Genomic DNA, 26604 nt, shown 5'->3' on the forward strand with positions numbered 1-26604 from the left:
TGGCCAAACTGACAGATCTGCTTTAGCTTGGTTTGGGAGTTTGGATGCTTTGCACTTAGCAGATCCTACAGGAGTTGAGGTCCCTACCTGATTGACTGGGCCGCAAGAGGAAATCTACAAACTGTACCTGACACGCGTATTTCCTCTCAGTACCAGGTCGGGACTGTCACACATCTACTTAATTTCCTTTGAATGGATTATGAATGGATATATTTAAATGTAACTAGAATTCTTAGTTGTAATCTGTGTTTTTATGTGTTCATTCACAGCTACCCGTCACAATTTTATGCTTCCCTGATATATACATTGAATTGTTTTATTTTGTTACAAGGCTGACTAAATCTGAAACATAATGGCATCATATTTGAACACTTTTTTTTCCCATGCACTCATTTTGACAGCTCACACCAGGGATTTTATAGAGTAATTTCATCTATCTTCCCAAGTAAACGTAAAGGTCAAACAAATTGTCATGTGTGACTGACTAAACGTTCATACATAGGGTGGTTTCATAATTGGATTTTAATGTTGCCACACCTGTGGAGTAAATCACATATATGCAAAGATGTCTACTACCTGGATTGTACCAGCTCAGCTCCTGTGAACATTTTATATACTATACATATAAAACTAAATCTCTTTTACTTGATGAAGTCCCTCTGTGCTGAAATTTGTGTGTGTATATATATATATGTGACTATTTTGTCACACAAATATCAGTTGATATGATTACACTGTTAAGTTATACAAGTTTAGTCAACTTCATTTAAATGTGATGGGATAGTTTGCTTGCCTGAGCTTGTGTACGGCTGCAATGATGAAAGTTTATTCTGCCTATGGGAAATTGAATGTTTAGCCATGCCTTGATTTTGTAATACGTCTTAACAAAAAACTAAATGGGAAAGACATCATTTAGAAAATGCCTTTGAAATCCTTTTGCAGCAGTTGGTGATGTGTTAATGATTGAACAATGGAGCTTAGTCATAGTAGCTGTGAAGTTAATGCAGGGTGGCTCCTTACAAATCATAAAAGTAACCTTGATTAGTGTTGAACGTGGGTAGAAAGTAGCATGTTCCATACGTTGGCCACATGGGAAGATTAATTTGATTTACAGATCCTATAGCTAAGATACTAAAAGGCGCTAGTAAAAGTACTTCTGTACTTAACGTCTGTGATTCCTTATTAAATCTAAAGCACCCAACCACCCAAGTAATATGTTCTCTTCTTTAGAAGGACTGTTAGGGACAGCAAACTACCCCTTTAAGTTAAACAGATCAGAGGACAATTAAAAATTTAATTCCATCCACCTATTTTTACTGTCCATGGTTTTTTTAACTTAAATGTTTTATCAGAATAAAAGTACAGATACATCACATCATTGCACGGGAGTCATTCCATAATTCTTCATACACTCTCCACATCCATGCTGAGACAAAATGTGAAACATTCCAGACCATGCTGGGTTAATATAAAGCTTAATGGAAACAATAAAGTTGTGCGCGACTCGAATTGATGGACCCATGGCTCCCAAATGGAGCACACATCATATAGTTTATTGGCCAACATAACAGCTAAAATTTGCAAAGATATGTGGGTGGTCTTGCTCTCCAGTGTACCTTCCTCAAGGCTACACAGGATGATAAATAAACATGAATTTTTGGTCACTTTGTAAGAAAACAGCTTTTTTCCCCCCTTTGATACATTTGATGTAATGAATGTGTATGAAGTTGTAAGCTGTAGTGTAAGGGAGGCAGTTTTGAAAAACTTCTGTAAGGCAAGTTGTGTGTTACAATTATGGGAAACATTATATTAACGAGTTTTATTTCAAAGAGAATGTTCTTGTTCATATTTTTTTGGAGACTCAGTTGTAAATCCAGTTTATCCAGTTATTATGTAGTCTCATCGGTTTGAGTTGATGGAACACAAAAATACTATACTTCATAATTGTCAGTATAATAGTTGAGGTACTTGAATGGATGTCTTTCCCTGATGTAAAATGGTTACTTGCCAAGCATTTTCTCAGAAAACAATGTTTAATAATGAATATAAAGAATTCCAGTAGCAAGTTTGTTCAGTGGTCTGATGTGGGATTTGGGCTTGTGCTTTGGTGCACACCGTTCACTGGCATGCCCCTTAGATGAAAGCCAGTCTGTTATGAGAAGGGATAGACAAAGTGTTCATGACAAACCTTATGGACGTTATTGGTTCCTGCTGGGTACATAGTATAACGTTCATCATAAGGGGTATTTGGCTGCTATCGTATGATTTGCTGTATTAGGGATACAGTGCTAAATATTAGGACCTAATATGAGGCTATGAGGATTTATTACCATCCACGTATTCAAGGCTGGATTTAGCTTTCAGGTAATGTTTCCTCACCCACTGCCTACAATTGGCAAGACATAAGCTGAAATAGGTAGGGTATGCTTGAAAAAAGGCAAAATAGGTGGTCCATGAGTTGCTGGAGCTGCCATTAAGCCCCTCGTGAGATGTAAAATTCCTACGATATGTGCAATTGAACTGATCTATTGCCTATAGTTACAGGCAGGACAAGTGCTACACACAGTAGATTATTGTGTCAAACCTGACATAACAGCAGTAATTAACTTAAATAAATGATCGGTTCAAGAAAAACTCTTTCAGAAATATCTTGTGCATTACACTCTCTGCTTTTGATTACATGGAAATACATGTTTATACAGTGTATCCTTCCTTTTCAGAACCCCACAGATTACCCAAGTCCTCACACAGCGATGCTTATAGCACATCCAGTGAAAGCATGTCTATTGTGTCCTCAGACCCAGAATTTAGACAAGGTAAGCAAATCTGTCAAATGTTGACTTTGCAGCCCTCAACTTATATTTTGTATCTGTAAGATTTTATTGTTGTAATGGTGAACTTGTACCAGCAGCTTGATGGCTGGATGGGTTAAAGCCACCATGTAGGAATTTTTCAACCAAACAGGGCAAATTTGACTGGAAACACACCTGGCCCTCACTCATTCCCATTTTAAGTGGTAAATGAAAGGAAAAATGGAGAAAGGATGCACAAAAAAGTGAAAGACACTACAAGAAAGTGTGAGGCATTAGGGTAGATTCTGTAAAGCAATAAGGGCCAGGAGAGCAGTCTGTTGAATTGTGGATGTTCAGTGCTGTATAGTTTCTCATTTGAAAAGGTGTCGGACCTTCATAATGTATAGTTAATGTAATTAAGTGAAATATTTCATTTCGGCGCAGTGTTCATATAGCAAGATAAAAAAAAAAAAAAAAAAAAAAAAAGTCTACATCCGCTCTGAAATATTGTGGATGTAAGGTGAACAGAGTAGTGATTACAGATTGAGCATTATTTAGTGTGTAATATTTTATATATTCTGTGCATTTTTAAATATACATCTAAAGCTAACATTTTGAAGACTGACATGTTTTGATTAGGTAATCATTCCAGTTGAATAGAGTTAACGTTTATGCAGAAAATGCTAATTACCGTTTTTAAAAGTGAATGCATGAAACAAAAAAGGAATCATTTGAAGTCAATTTGCTTTTAGGTCAGAGATGAACTGGTGATCAGGTTTTTGAATAGCACCCTCATTATTTCACAAATCATGCATAAAGCTTAAATAATATTGATATTCATTTACAGGGAGAAAAAGCGAAGGAGTGAGGAGATATGACACAGCAGGAGTCAATGCAGAAGAAGTAGGAAATCGCTTACAGTTATCTGGATTGAGGTAATCAGCATTAACAACTACACAGCAGAGTGTCTGGAAAAAACAAAGGACAGAGCTGACTAGACTGCTAAGATTGGGCAGTGTTGTTCTGCGAGACCTACTACTTCTGGTGTTTATGTAAATTAACTCGGGCGTGACATCTGAATGAAGTTGTTTTTGGCAACTTTATTACAGTATGTACAGACAGACATTCTCATCTCATTATTATCATATCTGTTTCTTGAGGCTCCAGAAAACACAACAGATTTCCAGGTGGGAAAACTGTTTTACTTCTGCCCACTCCAAAGTTGGTCCTGCAACTCTTTCCTGCATATTGTGGCCCACGGCTAGCCCTGCTGACCTGGCTCGCGTAAAAACTAAAGTAGAGCAAACGTGCTAAAGTTTAAGTGAAACATGTATGTGATTTGATATTCTGGGAATAGGCAAGACTGAATAACATTTGAGGTTCTTATAGCAGAAAAAAACAGACAGACTGGAAGGGCCGAATGGTTCTTATTTGCCATCAAATTAATTTGGGGACAGACCCTGAAAAGTTAACAAGTATAATAAGTGAAATGAGAAGTTTCTTTTTTACCCAGTACAACTGACGATCAAGCTAATAATTGTTTGTAGAAATATAAGAATCAGGCCAGGAAACCTCCGTTACTGTAATTGCCTTCCATAAATACATACACTTCCCTCCTTACTAGTGTTTTTTTATTCTAGCTGGTAAATCTTGATGATGAGTACTGAAAATTCAGAATCACAATTGCTTTGCAGGAATAGAATGGAAATTCCACAATTTGTAACATTAAGTTTTACTAAAGGAACAGTTGTGTCCCGTATTTTTCTGAGAGATTTGTGCTTGCAATTCTACTTCTTTTACTTTACTGGCCATTGGATCCACAGCTCCAGCAAGCAGTGCTTCCATGATTCTTACAGTGACAAAGTTGCAGGTAGTGCCACTGATCATACGTTCTTCTGTGCCATAACATTAGACATTGGAATATCACTGAATATGTGCACATGCGTGTCAAGTGCACATACACAGGTATTTGCAGGCCCTTAATTTACTTTCCCCTCTCCTCCAAACCTTCCATGTCATTGTTGCTCAGACCGCGTCGTGGAAATGGGATACACTCTCAGCAGAGCCCAGAGATGCTGCTGGGACTTTTTTGTTTGGCCACAAAGAACTGCTCTTGTGACAGGTTCCTTTTAAATATATTTTAGAACTGGATCTGGGTCTATATGAATATAAATTGGCATGAAATTACATATTTGGGGAAGCTTTGAAGCTAATTTACCCAGATCCCCTGACTGTGCACAAGATCTAACAATACATATTGGAAAAATATATTGACACTAATTTTATGCATTTTTGTGTGCAGATTATAAACCTATGATGTTTGTGTTAGACTAACCCCGAAATCATATTTCAATTCTGTGGTATGCTAGTTGGCACCTGTAAAAGCATGAACATATTTCCTATAAAGCAGATTAATCACTTAAGTTACTTGGACCATCGCCCATCTGTTTTTTTTTCTTTTCTTATTCCTTGGCTTTAATTGCCTGACCCCAACCAAAACAAACATTGATTTTCAGCAGAGTTATACCAGGTGTAAATCCTTTTTGCGTTCGGCACACTCTGTCAAGGGTTGCAGTTGAAGAACATCGGTGTCTTTTTCTGCCACACAGCTATAGATTAATATTTGATGAATTATTGTGCTTCCAACCCTTACTGAGACAGCACCCGTTAATGTGACGGATCCCCAATATTTATGCCTTAAATTTTTTTGGAATGGTATTCACTGGGTATGCCCTGAATTCTTGCTTGGTTTTGTGTGTGTAGGAATGTTACTGTATGTTGGTGCGTGTTAGAATGCGTGTTAGTATGCGTGTGTGGGGAAAAATTGTTTGTGTGTTAGTATGTCACTGTGTGTATGCAAATACAAATGTTAGTATGTTTGTATTTTGAACTGTCCATGTGTGTATTATTGTGTGTAAGTATGTTAGCGTGTGTACACGTATGTTTCTGTGTATGGAGGAAGAGCTTGGGGGGCCGTGCAGGGGCTCCCAGCATTTTTTTGATGACCTAAAATTGCCTCTGTATCTTGTATTTTGTGTGCAGACTGAAGTACTGCTTGGAGAAATCCTAGATATTTAGTATTTTTATATATGATAGTTAAACCAAAAGTTTACAAACACACACCCAGTTACGTAAAAAAGGGATGACAGAGAAGTGGCTATGTCATACCGATTGTTATACCACACCCCAGTTCATGTCAGTATTTATGTCATCGCCACCCACAAATAAAACCCAAACCACAACTTTCCCTGAGGCTCTTATTTTGCATGTTGTCATATGGGTTAAGTCTTTACTTATCTCCTTCGATGTAAAATTTGGCAGGAAGTGAGAGCCTTGCAGCTGGAGCTGTTATAGATTTCAAACGAGAATAAAAAACCTGTTAATGAGCAGTTTTTGACATTTGCTGATATAGAAATATATACCGAAGAATGTGCTTTTTATATTTGCAATGCTTAAAGAGGAAAAGCTGAGTCACATTTTTTAATATTTATGATATATAATGAGGAAGACACTTGATCCAGGTGACTTTGACTATTGATTGTTGGTGCTACACATGATAAAATGAAATAATCACTATGTGTAGCATGCAAAAGACAACCTCTGCCCGCATGACTCATGCAACCTTGTGGCAAGTGTGCCACCGAAGCAGAAGGCCACACCAGGTTGCACCCTTGGTAGCTTAGACTGTATAGGTGTACCAAATAAAGTTGCCACTAAGCATAAATATAACACAATTAAACTGATTAGAAAGACAAATGTCTGCGTGGTGCCTACTGTTATCGATCATTACGTTTGTCATTTTTTGTAAGAAAGACACTTGTATCCTACTTTATTAAAACATGATAACATTTGAACCTCAACAAAACTACCAACACTATTTCTATACCGTGTCCTATGTTTACAAGACAAATCCTCTTCTTTTTTTTTTTACTTTATTATCTTGTTTCAGTTTGGCTTTACAATGGGGCATGGTTATGCGGCTTATCCACTTAAATCTAAAATAACATTGCGCAATGTTACCAAGGAGTTGATCGCATTGTTTGGACTTTTCCATGAGCTTTGGAGTTCCTGGTTGAGCAAGGTTTTTTGGGGTCTAATGTGGCCCTTCTCTACATATGTAGAAAGCCTTCCCATTTATTGTAGTTGGAGTGTTTTTTTGGACACAATCTGCTTTAAGGCCCAGCTTTTCCCAAGTCAGCTCTGGAGTTGACTAGAAGGGGAGTATATCACATGCATGGAGACACATTTCCTGGTGCTAAGCTGGGGGTGTGGAAAGGGGAATACATTTGTGGGGAATCACCCCATGCATTTGCAAAACAGACAGCATGAAAATTAACCCCTTAATGACAAAGTCCGTACATTTACGGGCTCCAAATGCATTGTTTTCAATGGGTTTAGGGACCGCCCATTGTCTTTCAGGGGTTAAAATGTGCCATGCAGCTATCATGATATGCGTTAACCTAAATATCAACAAAAGATTTATAGTGTCAAAAAAACATATGTTGTAGGTAGTTTTAATGAAAATCTTTAGTTTTTGTAAGCTGTGATGTTGACGCTTCCTCTGTCAGTCTGTCAATTTTTAAAGGAACAGGGGAAGTATTTTGCAAAGACAGAGTGAAGCAGCTTTTTTAATGTTCGCTATCCAAGTATTAAAAGTGCCAAAAGCTGGAGTTCCCACCAAATTCACTACTTTTAAAGCAACTTTGAAGCTTACCATGAAGTGTTGTTTCTATTTTAGTGGTTTGTGTACTGTGTATGGTGTACTATAGTGAGCACCGATTTTTAGCAACTAAAAACGTTGAACGTTTTCATAACTGGCCGAAAAAAGATTCCATGCAAACTATTGATGATCTGAAACACCAAATTTACACCATGTTAAGAATGGTTTAAACATTAACAGTATTCTATTAATCGTATTTAAGTACAGTCCAGTTGCACAATCTCTTAATGCTTTGTATAGGAATTACCCCTCCTTAGGTACATGTACAGATACCAGGATTAAAGTATACTCTTTAAAGGATGAATTTAATGGAATGTATTTTTTAAAAATCTAGATTACACATAGTAAAGTGTGTTTTGTTTGTTAGTGTTGTGTTTATCTGCAGCCCAGGATCATTCGATTATGACAAGGTAATTGTTTGCCACGTCCAGCTCATTGTTTGAAGAATTTCTTGTTAAATGCCATTAATTAACATTGGGAAGTAATTCATAATACTAAATTCTTCTCTCTCCCCTTTTAAATCATAGCAACCAATACGAAAACCCAGTAGACGGCATCAATATCAGCCAAGAAATGCGGAAACGTCAAGAAGAGGACATGATCCAAATGCAAACCAGAATGGCCATACGACAATCGCGGCTAAATCTGTACTGTAGTGATCTGCCACGAGCATCCATGCTGGACATCACCAGGGATCCTCTGAGAGATATTGCTGTGGAAACCGCAATGACGCAGAGAAAGCTTAGGGTATTTCGCTTTTCCTTATCACTAATTTTTATCACAAACGTTGTGAAATTTGTGTTTTTGGACAATCTTAACAGTTTAGGAGGTTTGCCAACGATGTACACTTCCTACTTTCCTTAGTTAAGGTCTGAAAACTGGACGCAAAAGTTTCCCTTTCCTTTTGTTTCCAGGGTATTATAGAAAATACTTCAAGCTGATCTTTTGTGCATTTATGGTTGATATGTATGTTACAGCATTGGAGGCAGTCGGCCCTTTCTACAGCGTACTAGCCTTTCAGACATAGTATGCCAACTGCTGCAGCAAAAGTGATTGATATGAATTAATTATTAGATAAATAATTAGATTAATTATTAGATAAATAAAATTAGATAAACCTTGCATGAACGTTTCTTACACATAATCTAAACATATCAGAAATGTTACCTTTACAGGAAAATAAACTACAACATCTGAAAGCTTTCCCATTGCACAATTATCCCAGGTGTTTTTCCACCAATCCCATCTGGCTGATGTCATAGTGTCAACTTCCTGTCTAGGATCACAAGGCAATTAAGGGAATACTCCTATTTACTTAAAATCACAAAAAGTCAAGGAGGGAGAATTACAGTCATTGTCTTTAATACTTTCAGATGTATAAAACAAATTCTAGACTGTGTCCAATATGTCATCTTTGTGTATATTTTTAAGGAGCAGTTTTTATTAATAATTGTTCATTTGCAATATTTAATAATAGTAATGCCACTATAAATTAAATACACAAATCACTGTTTTAGTCTTTAGAGTCCCATCTGGATGACCTTTGACACCTCAGACATACAAAGCCTTAAACAGAACATTAAACACCACATGCATTTTTGTGGTTGTACATTATTTTTCTACACCCATTGTGTCAGCCTCTTTACAAATATGACATAGTCCCTCTTAGAGCATTTCCATTGTATTGTTACGCACTTAAAAGTTTTGTAAATTAGACTTACATAATGTATCAACCTGTTTTTGATTTGTTTGAACATTAAGTACCGTGTAGTCATTCATAGCTTGAGAACCGGAACTTGCCGAGCTTCACATTCCTCTGTTTTCTAGTATCGCTATTAAATGATAGTGTTTGCTATTACCTTTTCTTTGTTGTGGAACCAAGCAATAAGGCACACCAACATATTAAACATAGCAATGGCCATGTTGGGTGTTACCTGAAGCCAGTTCTGCTGTTATGCTAAAGCACTGCATGTAATCAAGACCCATCTTCAAGACATAATTCTCTCACTTTCTGTGGGTACAAAAAATAGCCAATGTACACACAGAGGGATATTTACAAATCATGGCCTATCTCTATCCCTTTAGGGCAGGAGTCCAACGTCCTTGGTGTTTTTTTTTTGTTTTTTGTGGGAAAAAATCTGTAATTTTTTTGTTTTGTTTTTCTCTTGTGTGTTTTTAGAATTTCTTTGGCCCAGAGTTTGTGAAAATGACAGTTGAACCTTACATCTCATTGGACCTCCCGCGATCTATCATGGTAAGAATTGTGGTTTTCTTCATTGTTATGCCAGAACCATATTGTCTCAGTACATTAGCATGTTTTCAACATTTTGCAGGCCAAAAAGGGGAAGTCAGATGAGAACCGCAGAAAACTGAACATCATTCTTCTAAGTGGACAGAGACTAGAATTGACTTGTGACACAAAGTCCATTTGTAAAGATGTCTTTGACATGGTTGTGGCACACATTGGACTAGTTGAGCACCACTTGTTTGGCTTGGCAGTTCTAAAAGGTAAGTGCTGGCAGAAGGTTGGGCCAATGCTCTTTAGAAGGTATTGTCAATTAGATGCACTTGGGGTGTCTATAGGCACAGTGTAAAGGATATTTTTGGTAAGTATGTATATGTATATATATATATATATATATATATATATATATATATATATATATATATATATATATATATATATAGTTCCTTTTAAATGCAATTTAATGAACAGAATTTAAGTGTTTTCATAGACTTAGCCAGAGAGTTCTTCTTGGTGATAAGGACCACAAAGTAGTTTGGCAAGAACGTAATCTGTTTATCCAGGTGGTTGACCCAGATAACAGACAAAAATACTTACAAAGATAAAATATTTTACCACACACCTGAGTGGGCTTTACAGTCACTGACACCCAGTCAGTGGCAATCCTCTATGTTTGAAGTCAATGCATTAAGAAAATGTCCTTCTATCTTTATTTTTGGTTAGTAAGCATTAAATGTCAAAAAGTAACTTATATAAAAAGAAACAAAGTAAAGCATTTTTAGGAAGGCAGTGTGGTGAATCTGCTTATCAAAGCACACTTGAGGTATTTGGGGGATGATCATTCCAATATGGAAAGAGTTTCTTTGATGACTTTTCCTGTGGCTTGAGGAATTGTCATTATCAAACTTTCGTTTTTGTTCTTTAAGTACTTGGCATCATGTTCTTACAGCTGATCTGTAACAAAGCACTATGCAAGCTGTTATCGCCAAAGTAGAGGAAGAAAACCATGCAAAGTAACTACTTCACTCCTCTTGAAATCTAGTTATTATCACTTCTTATCTTTTATTGTACTTGACACCACCATTAATGCTGACAGCCTCATAATGGGATATTACATTTACTGAATCCAAGTCCTGGGGTTCTAGCTATCAGAAATATATATATATTTTTTGTTTTTAATTTTTTGTAGTGTATATGCCACGACCAGCCTGGTTCACTCTAATGAAATGTTCCTAGGCCATACATAACATAATGCTTTAGTTATCTAATTGGTCCTAATTAATTGTTTTCGTTTTTGCATTGCAGAGCATGAATTCTTTTTTATTGATCTTGATGCAAAGCTGTCTAAAGTGGCTCCTGATGGTTGGAAAGAGGATGTGAAAAAGAAAGGCAAATCTGCTGTTAATTTTACTTTGTATTTCCGGGTCAAGTTTTTTGTGGATGACATTAGCCTTATACTGTAAGTGACTTATGTTTAATAAGTAGGGTAGACATATATATATAGCCTTACCCAGAATTCCTTGTGGTTGTGGCAGCACCATGGGATTTCTTTGGGAAAAAAACAAGCCTTCTGGCTTGTCTGGTAGATGTGGATGAGTGTTTAATAATGCTTCTACTACAATATATATATACACATACACACACAATACGCCAGCTCAGACCACATAAATAAAAAGCAAGGCGATAGCAGCTATCCCACATGGGTGAAGGAGCATCCACTGCAACACTGAAATCAATCAAACAAAGGAACACCAGCACTCCATGAAGACGGACGTATAAAAACATTCGGATGCTTGATCCCATATGTATAAAAAAATATAGCGTGTCCAAAATTATGCAAGAAAAGAACTAAAAAATAAAAAAAAATATGCAGTGAATGTCATACCAGCCGCAGAAAAAGAGACCGCTTGACGCGTTTCGCACCTCAAGTCCTTTATCAAAAACGAATCCCACAAGACACAAAAAGCAGCCCTAATATAGCCATGTAATAGCTATATTATAGTAATAGTAATATAATAATAATAATATGAAATAAACAATTTAAAAAACATGATATCTCCAAATAAAGAAATAAATCATAAATAAAAATATATAATATACCCAAATAAAGAGATAAATCACAGATGAAAATAAATCTAAAAGCAAACAATACCTTAATCAAAGAAACAGGACACGACGTACTGAGAATTTAACTCCATAGTGGCCATATTGAAAATCCAGTATACCTCTCGTTTGTTAGGAAGAGTAATGGCATCAACACCTCTAGAGGGAGAGGTGAGAATGTCTTTCTCCATAAAGGTGAAATCTTGTAAATTACAATTAACATACGGACAACTCTTGCACACATTATGACCACATGAAAAAATGCCAGAACAGTTCAACCAAGTAGATGTCTTAGGCTGACTAATAAACTTGGTTGGAGATATAATATCACCTAGTGTTTTTAGTTTTTTTAATATATTTAACCCTTTTAGACATAATTTTATCATGGATACCACCTGATTTAAGTTCCAGAAATCTTTAGTTGTTAGTCCAGTAAACCTCTGATCCTAATATAGGTACTAAGCCTATGGTGTGATACCTACATGTTAAAAATCAGCATTATATCTTTTAAGAAGCTTGCCTTTTTTTTGAGAGCGTCATCTTAACTTCCTGTTCTGCGTGATTACTTTCCTCCATTAATATTATCTGTTGTAAAGTCTCTGATTGTTGTTGATTGGTGTGGGCAGCCTTTGTAAATAAAGGTGGGTGATGAGAAGGGTGAGAACATCAGCACAGGGAACTAATTGTATATTGGTAGTTGTGCCACATTAACACACAGATCCCAGTTTCACAGATGTACCCAGGGAAATGTTTAAATAAAATGTCAAAACAATAATTACACTGATTAGTAACCAAAAAAGCACAAGCCATAGATAGTTCCGATAAAATTAAGTTCATTATAGTACCTGTTTTTTTTATTAAAATTTAATTATAGTACTCTGAAGGGAACTGTTCTTTTTTTAACACCAGGCCAGGTAATGAATGAGTTTGACTTTCACAGAGTTCTTTGTAACAGTGTTACTACTTGGTTTGTGTTACTAGACACAGCCTCACTTGCCACCAGTACTACCTGCAGCAGAGGAAGGACATCCTGGACGAGAGACTGCACTGCGATGATGAGGCAGCCTTGCTCCTGGCATCTCTGGCTCTTCAAGCAGAATATGGGGACTACAAACCAGATGTATGTGCTTACTGGCTGATGCCTTGACAGATGTTTATGTGATGATATATATATATATATATATATATATATAGTGCTGTATATTGTATTATATGTTAGCATTGACAATACCTGTTTTTATTTCATTTTGTTCCAATAAAACTTATGTTATCTTAGACCGAGATGACACACGAAGAAATACATTGCAGGACAATTGTCTACTTCTGTGCATTTTTATTATTACAGTGCTTCTAGGGTTCTCTGGGTCACAACCTGAAATATGTATGTGCACAGTATATGCACAGTATGTGTGCAGTATGGCAACAGGCAAATGCAGACTGCATATATATATTTTTATACTCTGAATGATATCTCATGTACATAGCCATCCCCTCTAAAGGAATGTGTGTAATTGGTCAAATGTTACCTTTTGGTTTTTTTTGGTTTGTTTTTTAATGTGCAGGGCATAGTTTTGTTGGTTTTTATGCAATGCTGTGCATGACTTTTGAATACTAGTCCTTTTTGACAAAGATATAACGAGATGGCATATAGTAAGCTTTTGTATCTTCAGGAAGTACCAGGGTAGCAGGTAGATTAATACAAGCTTCTCTAACAATGTACTCATTCCTCCATGTTTAGGTTCACGGTATGGCCTACTTTAAAATGGAACATTACCTGCCTGCTAGAGTGATCGAGAAACTGGATCTCTCCTACCTGAAGGAAGAATTGCCCAGACTACACAGTACCTACTCAGGAGCTTCTGAAAACGAAACTGAGCTTGAATTCCTTAAAGTAATTACATCATCTTCATTCCATGATATAATTCATTCACTTTTTTTTTTACATTCACTATTTATATATAAATCCTTTTACTTCGTCTACCAAGCAACATGTTTTAAAGAGTTCAGCAAATGGCGTACATTGTACATTCATCAGCAATTGTACATCTCTTGCTCTACGGAAACAAACTGGGTGATGGGTTGTAGAAGTAAAGCAGGAAGAGGGAGGTGGTTATACCACTTAACAAATCTCTTATCAGACAGATCCAGATCTTCAACAGATCCAGAGACCCCAGAATAATATTAGAGCTTAGAGGAGGACTAATAAAATAGTGAATGGTTTGCAGAATAAAAAATATCAGAAAAGTCTAAGATATTTATACCATAGAGGGTAAAAAAGAGATGGGAAACATTTCAATGCATAAAGCAATTTATGTATAGGAAGGATGTTTATTTCAGAGGAGGAGAATTTTAGAATAAGAACTCAGAATCTAAATCAATATGGATCAGATGCTTGAATGTAATATATGCAGTATCCTTTACTTATGTCTACTATTGCATTACTACAGTAGCAAAATTAAATTTTATTTTAATTTTGCATTTGTTTCAGCAAATTTTAACTGTAACAGAAAGTGTGCCACATGTTTTCTCATGCAAGTTCTTTAGTACAGACTGCAAATGATATATCTCCCAACTCAATATATAGAGCATGGTCAAGAGGTTTAATTGTTGTTCAACCAAACATTAGAATGAGGAGATCCAAGTAGCTCTGACCATGGCATCATTGTCAGCCCAAGATGTGGTGGTTTGAGGATGTCGGAAACATCTGATCTACTGGGATTTTCCTACACTACACCCTACAGGGTTTACATAGAATGGTGAAGTAAAAATAAAAAATATCCAGTGAGGGCAGTTCTGTAGGAGAAGATATGTTTAATGAAAGTGGTCTGAGGAGAATTACTGAACTCGTTCAAGATGACAAGAAGGTGCTAAAAAAAACTCTTTATAATAATAGTGTGTAGAAGAGTATTTTCGACCGCACGCACATGCAACCTTGAAGCAGATGGGTTAAAACCCCAACAAGCTTCAGCTCTGTCCCTGACATGGGATGAATTTTCTGTACCAGCCTTTTTTTGTCAGGATTAACTTGGAATTCTTTCTTTTAATTTTTGTGTATTGTAGGTGTGCCAGAGGCTCGCAGAGTACGGCATTCACTTCCACAGAGTGCAGCCTGAAAAGAAGTCCCAGACTGGCATCCTTCTAGGCGTGTGTCCTAAAGGGGTGCTCATCTTTGAGCTCCATAATGGGACCAGGACTCCAGTGCTCCGATTCCCATGGAGAGAAACAAAGAAGATCTCTTTCACTGTACGTACTTCATAAGGGTAGCAGATGCTGTTGCTGTTAGGGATTAATATGCATACTTTCAAAACTTCAAAGGCAGTGGTCTACAGCTCCAAAGTGATTTAAATGAAAGATCATTCTTCTGAAAAAAAAACTAAATATATACACAAACATATGTATAAATTAGAGAAAGCAGAGATGCTATAGAAATACAGAAACATATACAATAATGAATCCTGGTGCTCAATTACGGGCTTAAAATATTGAAATTAACAGCAATAATCAAAAAAGTCCATATGAATGCGTTGGATCCAATATCTCCAGATACAGGTGATTCGCCAGAACCCACATGTGTAGTTACTTTTTAAAAGAACACTTTATTATACATATATATATATATATATATATATAATTACACTTATGCAGGATATACTCTTTGTTGGGCATGTAATTGGATTTTATAACATGGATGGCCCAATTGAGTGGAGAACACGCATACTGGTAACTGCATAAGATACATATAATAAAGTGTGTTTTTGAAAAGGAGCAAAACATTATTAGTATTATTTTATTATATTATTTCTGCTAAATTTAATATTTTGAGCACATAATTTAGCACAAGGATGAATTGCGTATTTTAAAACTGAGTATAAACAACAGTACCAGGTAGAGCTAGTCAGTTATGGTAGAGTTTTGGTGAATATGTCCTGATAACAACACCTTACTGATATCCTCTGTGTCTCAAAAAAATAGTTATCTTTAGATTACAGGAGTGTGAACCAGTACCTTACTCCGCAGACAAACAGTTAATTGGCAACACATTGCTTGGTTTGTTTTTAGAAATGCATCTTATTTACGCATCTTATGTTTCCATAAACCAGAGAGTATTTTTAGTGTTTGGATAAAAAAAAACAGAGCAAAGGCTTTGGTTTTTAATTGAATGCAGGCACACCATCTATTTTTTCAGCCCTCTCTCAGAGAATACATGGCATCGCTACTACTTAAATTCTGCACACATTTTAATTTATAAAATCCCATATCAACTCTAGATGAATACAGTTTCTAATGATGGCTCTAAGACCAGGCTGAAAATTACTATATGTAAAATATATATGTTTTTACTTGAAACTATCCCTCATGTTGTTTCTGGTGAATTCCCCATTGGAACAGTAAAACTCTCTATTGACAGCGGCTCCTCAGCAATAATGGTTCTTCTAAAATATTTAATGTTATATTTAGTATATGTTCCTGTGTTAGATGTTTTTTTTTTTTTTTGCAAATTATAGGTCAAATATTAGTGGTTGATGTTCACCATTATGTCCTAAAATATTACGTTTGTCAACTGGCAGAAAAAGGGAGGCCCCACACCGGAGAATATCTATGTGTCTTATTAACTAGGACATTTTGGCTATAAATGCATATTAAAGGTTTTACCAACCAAATACATTTTTAAGTTTAGAACTTTTGTCTCCATTTATTGTTGTTTAATGCTGTACACATTGAAACTGAGGTATTACCAGTAGCCAAAATTGTATTCTTCTAACGTGTCTCTACATCCCATGTGTGTGTGTGTGTATATATATATATATATATATATGTATGTATGATAAAACTGCATCTATGTCTAGTCGACAACGTGGTTGATATTAACATTGGTTAATATATACATAACTGGCTATACTTATTGGGTAAATGCTGCCACCTACAGACACCCCTTCAGATCAGATGCTCATCAGAGTATCATTGGGCAAAAATAATAATAAAAAAAAGATAAATATTGATATGAAATATAAAGTTTATGTTTCATACAATAATATATTGCACTCACAAATGTAGAAAATATTGATTTAATAGCAACAAATCCACAGAGCATAATTAACTATCCAGATCCCCCTGTGTTATGCCCCCCCAACTTACCGGTGCTTCTGAGTCCCCGGTGTGTAGCCGGGGCAGCGTGTAGACGTCTACGTGATTTGCGTAGACAACTTCCGCTGCAGCCGGAAGGATGTAAGAAAATATATAGGGCCAATACAAACTTCAAATAATTGGATCACATATAAATGTATGTGCGTCAAAAATAGGCAGAGTCACTTAGATGCAAACAAAGGTAAAACATTTAATACGAACAAAAATAAAAGAAGAATATAAAAAGAAGATAACAAAAATAATACGAAACAAGTCTTACAAAACCTTGGAAAGGAATTTAGTTGATGGCATCTGTCCTATGCATTCCTGAGGATGGAGGGAGGGAGTGTTGGGACAAGAAGAGTCTGTGGATGGCAAGCACATCTCTCCTCTACCTCTCCTCCATGCCTCTCTTACACCAAGCTTATATACCATTTGAAAATGATGTCAGTCTATTGGTCTTCACCTAATTAGGTGTTCAAACATGTTCACTTAGGTCTTACACGCCCAAACCCTATTTTAGGTGGTCGCTGTACGTATATTGTAATGCCCTTTTAGAGTTACAACTATACCATGCATTAGCAAGCTACTATCCTATCTATAGACTGCATGTTCAGCAAATCCTTCATTCTATATTTAAGGTCAAGGAAACCTTGAAACATATTAATATATCTTAATTATCATTTATTTATGCCCAATAATTACATATCTTTGACTATTGCCTATACTAATAATTATATATGGTCCATATCTTAATTGAGGTTAGAAAATGTATTAGAATCTTTTACAATTCCCCCTGATGATAGGATAATATCCTTATCATATCTTTTCAAATATACACATTTACTCACCATTCGTATCACATTCGTATCACATTTATACTACAATCACATCACACTTTACCTGGGACCATATGATAATCATTAGCATGAGACACCCTTTTCTCTACATTTGTTATGGAATGAGAGGATTGTGCTCTTTTTATCAATTCCCTTAATATTCCATCTCCCTTATCTACTTCATACTTAACATGTTTATATATCTTACTTATTCTACACATAAGAAAACTTTGATAAATAATACATAATAAAACAAGTATAGCTATAATAACAATTGGATTCAACAATATATTCCCAGCTGCGGATTTTACTGAAGATTGTGACCACATATTTACTGATTTTTTAAAATTTGACCACCAACTAACTCCAGACATATCATTCCATTGATGTTGAATTTGTTCTAATTCACCTTGTTTATGTTGGAAAACAATTTCGGCATCTTTCAATTGTTGTTTTAATATGGCCAATAATCCCTTATCTTTCTTTATTTCCTCAGTCCATGTTTTCCAAGGAAAATGGTCTATCTGTGTGAGATTAAATTGCTGAGGTAGTGTTTTTAAACGCTCTATGCCCATAGTGGAGACATTAAACTTTTTCCCATCTATCTCCAACTTTTTCAATTCTCCTTCTATGCAATATAATCCTCTGTGAAGAGTTTCATTATGCATACAATTTGAAAAGAATGCTCTGACCAATGACTCTTCCTTCATTACTTGAAAACAAACTTTCCCTCCTTTTACTTGAGTCATTAATTCATGCATAGATGTAACACTTTCAATCCTGGCCTCACATGATGAATGATTGTGAAAACAAGAATGATAGACAACTTTTTCTTGCCCTGGAAGACATATTACTTTGGAAACAAAATGAAGACAAGCCGAAACATCTAATTGTTCCAGATTTTCCCCATCAAATACAAAATCTGTATATCTTAAATTATAATGAATCAATTGTCCAACAATGTCTCTTGATGTATCAATGTCTGATGTCAGGAGTCGATCCACCTGAACTTCTCTTATTTTATGTGATAACAATGTCTTCTGTGGTAAATCCTTTATCGGATCATCAATTCCAATTGGCTTCTGGTATAGTTCAAACAACACAGCAACCAAAAAACTCAGCACCAACAACCATGGAAGTAATATGTAGCACGCTATCTTGATGTCACGCTTCTTGTATTGCTGTTTCTTTGGAGATTCTCTGTCCAATAGTTAACTGCTTTGTTTCTCCATTTTCTTGCAGAACTGTGTTCCTGCAAGAACAGAATTTAGTTAGAAACATACAATTTACACTGGTCAACATGTACCCACAGCTTCTGCTGCCTACGGGTATTTTTCACTGTTTTTTCTGTTCTTTGAACAAGGATCATAACTTGACCCATCGTGTCGATTATTTCAAACGGTCCTTCCCAATTACTTTCCCAAGGTCCCGCCTTCCTAAAAGTCTTAATCATTACTGATGCTCCTCTCACAAATTTAGAAGAGTGAGGCGGTACCATACGCTGCATTCTAGACGCTGCGTGAGGAAGAATTGTTTTTAAATTCTCCTGAAGTATCTGTAACCACTTAGTTCTTGCAATGGCATCTTTCTGTGGAGTAGACAAAAACGGTTCATGAGGAAAGATCAATGGCATTTTCCTTCCTGTCATTAATTCAAAAGGTGTATACTGGGTAGTTGAGGAGCTTGTTCCCCTAATACTCATCAATACCAGAGGTACTGCATCAACCCAAGTATTTCCTTTATCGAGTAACATTTTTGCAATTCTAGACTTAATCGTTCTGTTCATTCTTTCTACAATACCTGCGGACTGAGGATGGTATGGAACATGGAATTGTTGACGTACCCCCAGGATTGCGCAAACAGCCTGCATGACTTTGCCAGTAAAATGGCTCCCCCTGTCAGATGAAATCATCCTTGGGATTCCCCAAGTACAAAAAACATGATTCACCAATGCTTTTGCCGTAGACAAAGCATCATCTTTCCTGACAGGCAACAGTTCTACCCACTTAGAAAATACATCTACCACAACCAATGCGTACCTGAGACCTTGTTTACCTGAAGGTAGGGGACCTACGTAGTCAATCTGCAATGTAGACCACGGACCGTCTGCAGGTGCAATTCTTAGAAGTGGAGGCTTTTGTCCTTTAGGCCTGGGGTTTACTTGAGCACAAATGAGACATGACTGAACAACATTTTGTACAGAGTCCTCCATTTTGTCCCAATAAAACTTCTCTTTGAGAATTTCCAGCAACTTTTGCTGACCCACATGACCTAAACTTTCATGATTATAGCGGGTGAATTCCGTCTGCAAGTGTTTAGGCACAACTGGAAGTAAATTACCTTGCATTTCATAACAAATCACTCCATTTTCACAAACAAAAGGAGGTGTTATTTTATTCTTACATTCCACAATGAACGGATCTTTCATCTGTTCATCACTAAATGAAGGTAAATTTGCTTCCTTACTCTTTACTGGTAGTACTTCCAACGGTTCTAGTTCCATCACTATCTCTCCTATCAAAGCTGCTTCCTTGGCTAGAGAATCTGCTTTCTCATTTCCCAAAGCTAAATCACTAGTCCCTCTGCTATGGCCAGGTACTTTGACAATAGCATATCGGTTAGGATTTTTAGAAGCAAGCTCAAAGATAGTCTGCAATGTATCAACATGACTTAAGATTTTGTTAGATGAATCCACAAAACCTCGTTTTTTCCACACAGGTAAGTAGTCTGTTAGTGAACGTACGACATATGAACTATCGCTATAGATTACCAAAGGATCATTATTTTCTTTCTCATTAATTTCCAATACTGTTTTAACAGCTTCGATTTCTGCTCTCTGTGCAGAAAAATGTCCTGGTAGTCTATGCTGAATAGCTCGGCCTTTCTTTGGAAACCAAATGGCATATCCGGTATGATATTGTCCTTTCAAACAAAATCTAGAACCATCTACAAATACTGGTTCATCAGTTTCCTCTACTTCTTTTCTAAAAAGAGATGGAAAATCCCCCTGAAATGTCTCAACACACTCATGTGATTCACCCTCATATTGCATTAGTTGAGGGAGCACATATTTAGCTTTATGATCCACTTCAATCTGTTTTGGAGATAAAGACAACAACCAATGTGCAAATCTTTGATGTGACACTCCTGGGATACTTTTTTCAAGAAGCAATTTCAAAGTGGAATGAGGAGTCTGCAAAATTAGTTTGTTAAACCCAACAATATGTTCAGTCGCCTTGACTGCAAAGTGTACACCCACTAAATGTCTTGCACACGTTTCAAACCCTTTTTCCACAGGTGAAAGGAGTTTGGAAAAATAGCCAACTATTCTCCATTCCTTTCCCTGTAGCTGCAGTAAAACTGCCGAGACAGCCGTCTCCGAGGTATGAACTTGTAAAGCAAAAGGCTTAGATGGATACACAGTTGTCAAAGCTGGTGCTCTCTGTAAATCAAGTTTAAGTTGTTCAAACGCTTTCTGCTGCTCATCTCCCCATGGACCAAACAAATTGTCATCATCAGTACTTTTTAGTAAGTCATATAAGGGTTTAGCTTTTTCAGCAAAGCCCTCTATGAAGTCTCTAGAAAAATTTACAAGTCCCAGGAATTGTCTTAAAGCTTTGAAAGTTGTAGGTACAGGCAAAGCTGCTACTGTTGCTACTCTTTCCTGCAAAGGACGTCTCTGGCCTGGACTTATCAAAACTCCCAAGTACTGAACCTCTTGTTTCAGTAATTGGACCTTCCTTGGATTTAATTTCAATCCTGACTCGTACAACAGATTAAACAATTCTGCTAGCAAGGTGAGGTGTTCCTCTCTACTCTCTGTTGCCAACAAGATATCATCAACATACTGTAGAATACAATCTTGCCTTGAGAATTTTGATAGCACTTTTGCCAATGCCTGATGAAACAGACTAGGTGACATGTGCGCCCCTTGTGGTAATCTGCAAAATACATATTGCTCATTCAGAAAAGTAAAAGCAAATTTGTATTGACAACTCCTCTCTATCTGAATACTGAAAAAACCATTACTGATATCCAGTACCGAGAAAAACTTTGCCTTAGCATTCAATCGAGACATGATGTCGGGGGTATCTGCTACAATTGGCGCCACATTTGGGGTACATTTATTAAACATACGCAGATCTAGAAGCATTCTATAAGAATTATCTGGTTTCTTAACTGCCCATAACGGATAGTTTGTCACCGAATTTGATTTGCGTATGACGCCTTGTTGAAGTAGTTCTTCAATAATTTTGGACAAAGGCTCAATTGAATCTGGAGGCAATCGGTACTGTTTCTGAGCTATGGGATCTGTTCCTTCCACTTTAACAACAACATCTTTCATCGTCCCTACCTCATTCTTAGATTGAGCCCATAACGAGGGATATTTCTGCACAATTTCTACAAGAGTCAAGTCATTACAATCCATTTGTGGCCAAACATGATTTGGGGATACCTCCTCAATTAAATTGATGACGGCCACTACACTGTAGTCACTTGGATCAATTACTACAGGCCCTTTAAGATTATTACTTCTCCAAATCACTTGATTCCCTAAGTCAATGACCCAACCTCGTTCTCTCATTACATCAGCCCCTAAGATATTTTCTGAGCTAGGACAATGCCAGATATCAATTTCAGTACACAAATAGCCAGGAATCTCAAACAAAACACCAGTAACCAAAGTTGCTGAAGTATTACCTTTTCCACTAAAACCTACAATCGTGCAAACAGGTGAGTTAGATGTTATAGGTAAAGCTTGATTAGTCACACTTAATTGAGCTCCTGTATCAATTAGGAATGTAATCTCTTTTCCCTGTAATTTTCCCTTGACATATGGTCTGCCACAGTTGTCAGTTGACACTGGAGCTACATAGGTCAACTTACAGAGTGATTGATTCTTATCTAGTCACTGAGAGGGTGTCAGACCCCCCCTGACATTCTTTCCTGTTACATTAGTAGCAGTACTATTTGTTGTGAGCTCTTGCACCTGTCTAATTAGTGGAGTGTATGGGGACGTTGACTTAAATTGTTCACCAGTAGGTGGGGCTGTTGGCATCAGCCCATTTTCTTTCCCAAAATTTTGTGTTCTAGGGACAAATTTTCTATTTTTAAGAAATTGTTTACACTGCCACTTCAAATGTCCTCTTTGACCACAATGATAACAACTAACATTTGGTCTGAATATCTTTCGGTTAGTATTATCAAATCGTTCAAAATTAGTAGGATTAGTTTGTGGCTTGTGACAGTCATTCTGAGTTAATTCTCGCCGTTTGTCAATTAGTTCCTGTACTGTAGATACTTTTACCTTTACAGTTGACATTTTCATTGCTCTTCTTATACGATCAATGAATATGGCTGCTTCTTGCAAACTAGGTTTTTCAGAGGCAAGCTGAACAGATACAGGATCTAGATATTTAAATTTCCTTACAAATGCTATAATCATTGCCTGTGGTTCATCTCCATCATCAACTCCCATTACCATTCTATAGGCTTTCTCAAATTTCAACAAAAATGCAAAGGGATCATCTTGAAGATTTACTTTTAGAGATTCGATTAAGTCAAGAGATGGAGATGAGTCACCAGTTGTAAACAGAATTAATTGTTTCAATCTATCCATGTCATTTGCATGCACTAATTGACCTAATGCATCCTCTGTAGGTGTGTCCTGTAACCTTTTGGACATATGTGAAGGTATCCATTGCTTAAAAATGGCGTTTCTTTGTTTATTACTTAATTGGAATTTGTCTGTATTTGTTTCAAATACATCAATATTATGGAATGCATCCATCTTATCGTCATATTTAGGAATATCTTTGGCAATTTTCATTAATTGATCATTAATTTTTAAAGTCAATTTTGTTGCACTGTCTCTGAGCTTTTGTCTCTCAACTCCTCCTACGTCAAGTTCCTCATCAGAATCTATTGTTGAGGTACCAGCTATTTCAGGGACAAAAGATACGCCCTTCTTACCTTCTTGTCTTGTGATAACTGACACCTTCTTATTTTCTAAACATAGTTTAGACAGTAACTGAGCTTGTCTGTCCCTAGCCCTCTCCAAGTTCTCTAATTGCTGAGCTAAAACAAAACAGTCGGGACAGCTGTTAAAGTCGTCAGTATTGTCATCAGGGTTAGATTCTGGTACAACTTTGTTAATCATGCAAATACTTTGTCTAGGTTGTAAATCCTCCACAATCAAGTCATTAAACGTTTTAAACATGCTTAGGACATTTTGCAGTTTCTTCTTAAGTTTATCAATACATAACAATTTCTTATCTATCTTCATATTCTCTAGCTCACATTGTTTGTACATACTAGCCCATAACTGTGCATTAGTAGGACAATTATCAAATTGAAAAGTTATTTTACTTTTGTTAGCATATGTTTTTATAAAATCCATGACTTACCCTGTTTAGTGAACTCTCCTTGAGTGGGTGTTGTATCACGCTGTATGGCTTTCTTGCGTCTGCCGTCAATAGCGTCTTTTAGCACTTTTGGTTCCAATAAAATCTGAAAGTCTGTATCCTTAGGTTCTTTTCTTAATTCTCTCCCGACAGTTTGCAAAAAGTGTACAGATATATCTGCCCTTCCCCCTGAGCAAGCTGGAGGGCAAAGGTCAGGAAAAAAATACGCAGGGCTGGCACGCCAGATATGTAAGAAAATATATAGGGCCAATACAAACTTCAAATAATTGGATCACATATAAATGTATGTGCGTCAAAAATAGGCAGAGTCACTTAGATGCAAACAAAGGTAAAACATTTAATACGAACAAAAATAAAAGAAGAATATAAAAAGAAGATAACAAAAATAATACGAAACAAGTCTTACAAAACCTTGGAAAGGAATTTAGTTGATGGCATCTGTCCTATGCATTCCTGAGGATGGAGGGAGGGAGTGTTGGGACAAGAAGAGTCTGTGGATGGCAAGCACATCTCTCCTCTACCTCTCCTCCATGCCTCTCTTACACCAAGCTTATATACCATTTGAAAATGATGTCAGTCTATTGGTCTTCACCTAATTAGGTGTTCAAACATGTTCACTTAGGTCTTACACGCCCAAACCCTATTTTAGGTGGTCGCTGTACGTATATTGTAATGCCCTTTTAGAGTTACAACTATACCATGCATTAGCAAGCTACTATCCTATCTATAGACTGCATGTTCAGCAAATCCTTCATTCTATATTTAAGGTCAAGGAAACCTTGAAACATATTAATATATCTTAATTATCATTTATTTATGCCCAATAATTACATATCTTTGACTATTGCCTATACTAATAATTATATATGGTCCATATCTTAATTGAGGTTAGAAAATGTATTAGAATCTTTTACAAAGGAGGTGCAGTTAGCAGCGGGGGTTGTCTGCGTCCATCGCACAGACCTTCCCCGGCTGTCAGAGATCAGAGTTCCCCTCACCGGTAAGGTTTTTTTTGGGGGGGGGGGTTAAATGGGGGGGCATAAGGCATTTCTGTAGGCAGAGTGCTCTATGAAATGCCTTTTAACCCCCTTAATGCCACTCTGCCTCCAGAAATGCCTTTTAACCCTCTATATGCCACTCTGCCTCCTGGGGGGCAGGTTGGAAAATAAAAGGAATTAAAAACAAAATATTTTTCTCAATCATAGCTTTTATTTAAAAAAAAATTGTTCACATAGTTTACATGACTTAACATTTACTGGTAAAACTTTTTTTCCTACAGGGTCGTCTTATATTCAGGCTTTTTCTTTTTTTCCTAAATTAATATTCAGATTTTGGGGGGTCGTCTTATAATCATGGTCGTCTTATAATCGCGCAAATATGGTAGTTTGTGCTTTGCTTTTTTCCATTTTGTTATTTTAATTACATTTTTCCTTTTTGTCTGTAGAAGAAAAAAATAAGTTTGCAGAACACATCAGATGGCATCAAGCATGTTTTCCAGACAGACAGCAGCAAAACCTGCCAGTACCTCCTACACCTCTGCTCTTCCCAGCACAAGTTCCAGTTACAGATGAGAGCCAGACAAAACAGTCAGGAAAATCAAGATATTGGTAAGTTGCCCTAAAGTAGATTTTATTCCGGTAGATTTGGAGCCAGTTTTGTAAATCGAAAATACTTAAAATAATTGTGCTGGCCAGAAGCAACATTCTTAGATATAATTTAGATTTTTTGCTAATGTCTGTTTTTCTGTTGGCCCGATTGTGTGATTGAGGGTTGCTGGGTTTTAAATTCCTGCACTTGTAATTTCTTTATACCACTCATTTTTTTGTAGAAAGAGCTTCTTTAAGGAGTCTGAACATCCAAGCAGACTCTCTCCGTGGACATACCATGGCTCGGGCCATTAGCACAACCAGTCTGGCTAGCAGCACATTGAATAGGATGGCCATACGTCCTGTATCCATCCAACCTGACCTTCTAAAGAGACTTTCCTGTTCAGACCTGTCAGGACTTCAAACCCACTTTGGCAATGGACCAAAAGAAATAAAGACAAAAACCTCATGGGATGATAAGCCTCGTATCATAAGTAAATCTTATCATGACCTAAGCCAGGTTTCTCAGTCATTTCAACAGCGAATGCTCCACACCAGGATGGACAACCCACCCAATACATTGGAGGAACTAATGAGTAAAGCGTCATTTCATCAAGTGCCAAAGTCAGACGCGGAGTCAGTGACTGCGTATGGGAAGCTAAACGAGTAAGTAACTATTGCTATATGCTTAATGGGACACCCATTTCTCCATAAATATGAAATATAGTGCTATATGCAATAAAGTCAATAAGCTCATTTTATGTGCAGAC

At 36.7% G+C, this 26604-nt stretch overlaps 1 protein-coding gene and 1 long non-coding RNA gene across 5 annotated transcripts in view; one reads left to right on the forward strand and one right to left on the reverse strand.

Moving 5' to 3' along the window:
• Positions 1-26604, forward strand: part of PTPN13 (protein tyrosine phosphatase non-receptor type 13) — a 77309-nt gene that overhangs the window by 24993 nt on the left and 25712 nt on the right. For all 4 annotated transcript variants that reach the window (XM_053461723.1, XM_053461721.1, XM_053461724.1 and 1 more), the window contains 11 exons: positions 2721-2816; positions 3640-3727; positions 8040-8259; positions 9692-9766; positions 9846-10020; positions 11063-11216; positions 12842-12980; positions 13599-13751; positions 14921-15103; positions 25693-25855; positions 26077-26500. In XM_053461723.1, the coding sequence (XP_053317698.1) occupies positions 2721-2816; positions 3640-3727; positions 8040-8259; positions 9692-9766; positions 9846-10020; positions 11063-11216; positions 12842-12980; positions 13599-13751; positions 14921-15103; positions 25693-25855; positions 26077-26500 (1870 nt within the window). The remainder of the gene's footprint in view (positions 1-2720; positions 2817-3639; positions 3728-8039; positions 8260-9691; positions 9767-9845; positions 10021-11062; positions 11217-12841; positions 12981-13598; positions 13752-14920; positions 15104-25692; positions 25856-26076; positions 26501-26604) is intronic.
• Positions 17935-24885, reverse strand: LOC128489343 (uncharacterized). The gene is made up of 2 exons (XR_008353906.1): positions 24231-24885; positions 17935-19075 (listed from the first exon to the last, which is right to left on the reverse strand). It is a non-coding gene; the product is annotated as an uncharacterized LOC128489343 (long non-coding RNA).

The sequence above is a fragment of the Spea bombifrons genome, chromosome 1 (assembly GCF_027358695.1).
Source record: "Spea bombifrons isolate aSpeBom1 chromosome 1, aSpeBom1.2.pri, whole genome shotgun sequence".
NCBI lineage: Eukaryota > Metazoa > Chordata > Amphibia > Anura > Pelobatidae > Spea > Spea bombifrons.